The sequence below is a fragment of the Nasonia vitripennis genome, assembly GCF_009193385.2.
Source record: "Nasonia vitripennis strain AsymCx chromosome 1 unlocalized genomic scaffold, Nvit_psr_1.1 chr1_random0001, whole genome shotgun sequence".
Taxonomy (NCBI): domain Eukaryota; kingdom Metazoa; phylum Arthropoda; class Insecta; order Hymenoptera; family Pteromalidae; genus Nasonia; species Nasonia vitripennis.
In genome coordinates, this window is record NW_022279587.1 from 502,718 (window position 1) to 510,497 (window position 7,780).

At 36.6% G+C, this 7,780-nt stretch overlaps 1 protein-coding gene across 1 annotated transcript; it reads right to left on the bottom strand.

Moving 5' to 3' along the window:
- Positions 1–1,731: 1,731 nt before the first annotated feature.
- LOC100113973 (histone H2A-like) lies at positions 1,732–2,210 on the bottom strand. The gene has a single exon (XM_001599149.4). The coding sequence runs from the start codon at positions 2,140–2,142 to the stop codon at positions 1,765–1,767; it is 378 nt and encodes a 125-aa protein (XP_001599199.1). The 5' UTR covers positions 2,143–2,210; the 3' UTR covers positions 1,732–1,764.
- Between the last annotated feature and the right edge of the window lie 5,570 nt (positions 2,211–7,780).

A 7,780-nucleotide genomic window follows, 5' to 3' on the forward strand; every position in this document is an offset into this window, starting at 1 on the left:
ATGCGTCTTAAAAAAAAGGGATAATAGGTGTGTAAGCCGAGCACTTAGTCGACAAAGTTCGAAATCCGCGATTTTCACCTCTTCGAGCGCCCTCTGCTTAAGGTTCCTCACCTTCGAGTTTAACCAAACTTGCTGTAATTATTTTTTATACTACAAGTAACATTAATCCGTCTTAAAAAAAGGGATAATAGGTGTGTAAGCTGAGCACTTAGTCGACAAAGTTCCAAATCCGCGATTTTCACCTCTTCGAGCGCCCTCTACTTAAGGTTCCTCACCTTCGATTTTAATGAAACTTGCGGTAATTATTTGTTATACTACCAGTAACAATAATCCGTCTTAAAAAAATAGGATAATTGGTGTGTAAGCTGAGCACTTAGTCGACAAAATTCGAAATCCGCGATTTTCACCTCTTCGAGCGCCCTCTGCTTAAGGTTCCTCACCTTCGATTTTAACGAAACTTGCTGTAATTATTTGTTGTACTACCAGTAACAATAATCCGTCTTAAAAAAAGGGATAATATGTTTCTAACCCGAGCACTTAGTCGACAATGTTCGAAATTTCTCGTTTTGGGGATCGGACTTCGGCAGCGCCCTCTAAATCGAGTTTCTCATCAGGGATCATCGCAGAAACTGACATTTAGCCATTTTTTAAGCAAAATAATCATTACCCATTATTAAAAAGTGACCAACTAAAAAAAAATTTTTCGTTGCTAGAAACGTTGCGAACTTCAACTACATCCGCATTCCCTTTACGTACCATCACGACTGGGCTGGACCAATCGCTATCGGATGGCTCAATGATGTCGGCCGCAAGGAGCTTTCTCACTTTATCGTGCAACATCTCTTCCAGTCCTTTGGACACCGGATAATATTTCTGTTTGATCGGATGACATGTCTCGATCTCCAGATCAATTTCGACCAGATTAGTAAATCCGAGCGGACCCTCATATTTAGGTATCAATCGGTCGAGCATTTCTTCTAGCATTCTTCTTTGTCCTTCCTGTAAATCTTGAAGACCAATTGCTGCTAGGGTTGGTTGGCCATCATCGAGCGATGTGGCTTTTTCGGTTGATATGACCTCGATGGAATTCTCGATAGTCAGTGAAAATGTATCCCTTCTCTTCACATTTGCTGCCTTTAAAAAGGAAAGCCGTTCCATGGATGAGTACAGTTAGTCTGTTGCAGTTAACGTGAGTTGGCTTTAGTAGAATTTTTTTTTAAGTGATATTCCAATAAGCAAAGATGGCTTTAATCGTTTTTTGAACGCCTTGTTCAATTACTTCGTGATACTTTACAAAATGCTAGCCAAATGAGCATTAACGATATTAATTATTGCCTATACATGTGTAATTCTACTATAAAGGAGTTAAATGAGAAAATAGTAAAATCTAATCTTACACGAGGAGAGAAACAGAAATATCAAACTTGTATGACACATCTTTCATGTATGCAAGTTGAATTTGAGCAACATCTCCATCAAGGTGGTAGTTTACAATCTGAAGAAACTAGAGTTGAGTGGCGAGATGTGCAGTCTGCGTTCCAAAATCGCATTAGAAGTGGTGTGATTGTAAATATAAAACATGTAAACATTCTAAGTTTCATGAATGATGCATAAAAACTCTTCAAAGTTAAAACAGAGACATGCTTAAAAGAATACAATGCTATGAAAATAAATTCAGACTTTATTGCAGAATTTTCTATGCAGAAAAATGGAGAAAAAACTTGTGTTAAAATATGTTGTGTTAAAATTGTCAAGGCATAATATTTAAGAGCTCTTCTCGGTCTTCTTGGGAAGAAGAACAGCTTGGATGTTGGGCAGAACACCACCCTGAGCAATGGTGACACCGGAGAGCAATTTGTTGAGCTCCTCGTCGTTGCGGATGGCCAGCTGGAGGTGACGGGGAATGATCCTCGTCTTCTTGTTGTCACGAGCGGCGTTACCGGCCAACTCAAGAACTTCAGCGGCCAAGTACTCCATGACGGCGGCCAGGTAAACCGGAGCACCGGCACCTACTCGCTCAGCGTAGTTTCCCTTCCTCAATAGACGGTGGATACGTCCGACGGGGAACTGGAGTCCAGCCCTGTTGGAACGGGTCTTTGACTTTCCCTTGACCTTGCCACCACCTTTGCCGCGTCCAGACATGTTGAAATGGAGTAGAGTAGAACTTGGTTAGCAGACGAAACCAAAGCGACGGACATAAAATATTTTACAAGTGAAAGTGCTACAGTATAATTGGCAACAGATTTAGATGAATGGTTTAAAAATAATATCAAAGATTCCATCATTTCACAGCTAGAAGAATTTCAGGAATAGGATTCTGTCTGGACTTTAAAGAGTATTATAAGTTTGTGCATAAATATGAAAAAATATTCACCACTCAAGGGCAGTTCATACATTCCTCTTCCAAAGTTTATAGAGAAGAAAAAGGCGTGCATTAACGTTCATAGCAATGACAATCAGTGTTTTAAGTATGCTATTCTTTCAGCATTATATCCCAGTAAAAGTAATCCCCATAGAGCTAATCAATATCGATTGCATGAGAACGAAATAAACTTTGGAGTTATTGAATTTCCAGTAAAACTGAAAGATATACAGAAATTTGAAAAACTAAATAATATTTCAGTAAATGTATACATACTTAGAAAATATGGACCAAAGTATAAAGTATCTCCTTGTCATATTTACTCAGAAAAAAAGGAAAAACACGTAAATCTACTCATTATTCAAGATTTTTACATAGATGAACATGATGAAAATAATCGGGCTGATGATGGAATCTTGCCTAAATATCATTACGTCTGGATCAAAAGCATGTCTCGTCTTCTGAGTTCTCAATTGTCTAAAGTCAACATAAAATCTTACCATTGTGAAAGGTGTTTACAAATATTCTATAGTGAAGAAAGATTAGAAATTTATAAAAATAACTGTAAAAATATGAATAACTGTCGAATTAATTTAGCTGACTCTAAGAATAATATTCTAAAATTTGATAATTATAGTAAGAGTAAAAAAGTACCTTTTGTTATTTATGCAGATTTTGAATGTTTATTGAAGCCTACTGAGAATGAGAATGCTTACCAACTACATGAAGCATACAGTATAGGGTACTACATAAAATGCAGCTTTGACGACAGCTTATCTGGCTATAGATCATACAGAAGAAAAAATGAAGAAGAAGAGACAGCTGCAGCATGGTTTGTTCGAGAATTGAAATTAATTAGTGAGAAAATTGACGTACTCTACAAGAATCCAAAACCAATGACTCACCGATTTGGAGAAAATATCTTTTCGGAGATCAACAACTTGTCATATATGCCGAAAACGAATCCATGGCGAAGAACTTGCTGTACGAGACCATTGTCATCTCACAGGGCGGTAAGTTGTCTTCTCAATTATATATGAAATAAAGTAAACGAATTTTGTAATTCTAAGATAGATTTTCTTCTTCAGTTTCAGAGGTACAGCTCACAACTTATGTAACATGAATTATAAGGATTCAAGATTTATTCCTGTGGTTTTTCATAACCTCAATTACGATACTCACTTTATTTTAAAAGAGATTGCCACTTCAACGTTGATGAAAGGACGAGTCACTCTAATACCACATAATAAGGAAAAATATATTTCATTCACGAAGTATAAACATGACTCTGACATCAGTTTTAGATTCATAGATTCTTGGCAATTTTTACCGTCATCATTGGAAAAGCTTGCATCATATCTGAAAAATGTGCCGATAGCAGTAAAGGAATTTCGATCAGATGGACTTACAGCTAAAAAGATAGATCTCCTTCGACGAAAAGGTGTATTTTCATATGATTTTGTAAATGTATTAGATAAGTTGACGTCTACAAAATTGACAGAAAAAAATGATTTTTATAATAAGCTAACAGATTCTCATATTGCTGAATACTATAAGCATGCTGTCCAAGTTTGGGATAAGTTCAATATTAGTACGATGGGAGAATATTCAGATCTTGTCGATAAATTACTAACAAATTGACATTATCCCTAATCAGATGTTTTCCTATATGAGCATAAGATTGACATAGATAGAAACTATCTACACTTTTATGTCTCCCCATACAGAAGAATGCTCTGACTTTATCCTGCTTCTCACATGCCACATCATCAAAAATCATAATTGAATTTGGAAGGGCTTCATCTGGAGATACTACAGATTCATGCTCACTGAATGGAAGATATGATACTCCTTCAATCGGATCCAGGACATTTTTGAGAAATTGATACTTTGGCTGATTCAAGGATTTAGAGCATACATACAAATTTTCAAACCTAAGACCATTGGGATGTGTTATTAAAGCCAATAAACTATTTGTTTTTCCACAGTTCGATGGCCCGCAGAAAACTGCTCGTATACTATCTGGTAGTAATTCCCCATGACGCTTTTTTCTCTTCTCTTTCCCAAAATCGAAATTTGTCACGAGGAGTTTGACGTTCTGCTCGATAAAATCCATGTTCACTCAACAGAAACAGCCGAAAGGCTATGGATTGCTTGATAAAGTTATCAATAACTTACCTGTTGAAATGCATCTTCCTGAATATCAATACTGCGGTCCCGGAACCAAATTGAAAAAGTGAATGAAAAGAGGAGATCCTGGCATTAATCCGCTTGATCAGGCATGTAAAAAACATGATATAGCTTACTCAGATAAAAACGGAGATCGTAAAGCTGCTGACAAGAAGCTTGCTGAGGAAGCTATGCAACGTGTCAGAGCCAAGGATGCTAGTCTTGGTGAAAAAGCTTTTGATTTTGCTGTTCGCAATGCTATGAAATTAAAAGGAAAAACTGGAATGGGACTGAAATTTAATAAGTTAGTGACTGTAGCTAAAAAATCAATGACAGCAAGTAAACATTCTCGCAAGGTTATTCAATCAGCCTTGAAGGGTGCAAGTCAAGCTGTTAAAAGTGTAGGTGGAAAGAAAAAAGTTATCATTCCACGTGTTCTGCCGCTTCCATCAAAAATTGGTGGAGTTCTTCCTTTTCTCATTCCATTGTTCGCAGGACTAAGTGCCACCGGTGCTCTAGCAGGAGGTATTGCTGGAATAGCTAAAGCAGTTAATGATGCTAAAGCTGCGTAGAAAAATCATGAAGAAAGTAAGAGGCATAACAAGACGATGGAAGCTATTGCTTTAGGCAAAGGTCTCTACCCCAAGTCCTATAAAAGTGGAATGGGATTATTTATGAAACCTCATATAGGTCGTGGTCATCAAGTCAGTAGAAAAAAAAAACTTCGATTTAACTTTGCCAAATTGTGCACTGACTGACTACGATCTAAAAAAATATGCTCATATGATGAAAATTTCAGATTTCCGTGGTGTTTTCATGAGAAATAATCTACCTCCTGATGGCCCATTGCCTCATTAATGAATCAGCAGTGGTAAACTTGGATGACTTTCAAAATAGAGGCACTCACTGGGTTTACTATCGCAAACGTGGTCCTGAAATGATTTATTTTGATATTTTTGGCGATCTCAAACCTCCTAAAGATCTTATAATGTATTTTAATGTGAAGGAAGTGAAATGCAACTATAAAAGATATCAAAATTTTGACTCATTTATATGTGGTCATCTTTGTCTTTATTTCTTAGCTGGGAGACTATAAAAGAGGTGCTCACAGACAAATGGAATCATTATCTTCCGATCAGTCATGGAAGATAGCTTCACTCTAAGTCTCTCAGGAAATTCATCTGTCCTAGAAGCGCAATATTTTCCTTCGATTGAACTACCACAGGATAAAAATTTTGTCTTGGGTTTAGATGAACTTTTATCATTTAACTCTATTCCCAATGTTGACTATTCAAATAATAAACTGCATTTAAACGGAGATACTGTTATTAGTATTCCTACTGGCAGTTATGAGATTGATGCCATTAATCAATTTTTACAAGTAACATTGAAATCCAAAGGAATTGAATTCTCTTTGAAAGCTAACAGCAATACTCTTAGAAGTGAAATTCTCTGCAGTCATCCGATAGATCTCACACCTAACGATTCCATAGGCCGTCTCCTTGACTTTGCTCCTCGCATTGTCAAAAAGAACATTCAACACAGCTCTGATTTACCAGTAAAAATATTGAGAATCAATGCACTAAGAGTTGAGTACAATATTACTGGAGGTGCTTATATCAATAATAAAAAAGTTCATACAATCCATGAGTTCTTTCCCAAAATACCTCCGGAAATAAAATCATAGAAGTTCCGTCACACGTCATATATCTACCGCTCAGTGTCAAGTGCATAGATCATCTACAAATTCGAATCGTCGATCGGGATGGAAATTTGGTGAATTTTCGAGGAGAGGAAATAACTATTAGACTCCACATCAAATCTGTATAATGGGTATCGTTTACAATTCTGGATCATATATAAGTCAGCCATCATGTCAACCAGTCATCAGTCGACCGAAGAAACTCAAACCGTTAACACGCAAGAGCAAAAGTTCGTGGAAAAAATTCACGTGTGTAATTCTTTGCTGCTTCCAGAAAAATGGACGAAATTCTAAGCATTCAATCAGGTGTTGTATTCGATGAGTCTATTGCTCATTACGAAGTACACACACATCAAACTTACTCATCATTAAGCTTTGACAACAGCGATGAAATTCGTATTTCTATCCAACATCAAGATCTATGTCTCTTACGATCGCGTAGCTCTATCCACATATGTGGAAAATTGCAAGTAAAAGGTGGATCAGCAGCACTTGCTAAAACTAAATTTGTCAACAATGCCATTTGTCATCTTTTTGATGAAATTCGTTATGAGATTAATGCTGTGGAGATAGATAAAAGTAAAAATGTTGGTCTCAACAGTGTTATGAAAGGATTGATTTCATTTAATTTGAATCAGAATGATATGCTGTAGAATGCAGGCTGGCTTGGTATTCAAGACGATATCAAATCGGTCGTAGATAACAAGGGAAATTTTGACGTTGCCATTTCACTGAGTATGATCTTGGGTTTTGCAGAAGACTATAAAAAGATTATAGTTAATATGAAGCATGAGCTCATTCTCACAAGATCGAGAAGAGACTTGAACGTAATAATCCAGGAAGGTACTGTAGCAGCTGGTGTAACGACTTATGAAGATTACGAAGTAAAAGTAACAAAGATAGAGTGGTTGATACCATATGTTGTTGCATCTGATAAACAAAAAATTCAGCTATTAAATTACATTGGAAATCAATCAAATCAATTGGAAAAACCTCGTTTTGTGATTCTTGGACTACAAACAATGAGAAAATTATCGTTCTTGAATTCACAATATTATCCATACAACAATATGAATCTCGACATATCTAAAAATCAGTTTGCCATTCTCTACGATATGTACGCTAATTTTCAAAAATCCTACTATGGAAAAGATCCGCAACCGCTGCTGACAAAGTCTTCGTTTCTCAACTTAGTACCACTCGTAGTTGTTGACTGTTCACGACAAAACGAATCTCTTAAGAGCGCTCCTGTCGATGTACGTCTAGAATTTGAGGCTAAAAAAGATTTTCCTGCTAACACTTCAGCATACTGCCTGATCTTACACGATCGCGTCGTTCAGTACCATCCTATCAGTGGGGGTGTCAAGATGCAAGTCTAGGCTGCACCGAAAAATGGAATATGCAATAGATATGACTGGTTTCAAGCAAACCGAAGAAGATTATATTCTAAAGGAAATAGCAATCATATCTCTCAACGGAAATATTGATCCTGTTTTTATAACATTCAAAAATCCCTTCTCATGGAAAAAACTCTCAGACAAAATGCA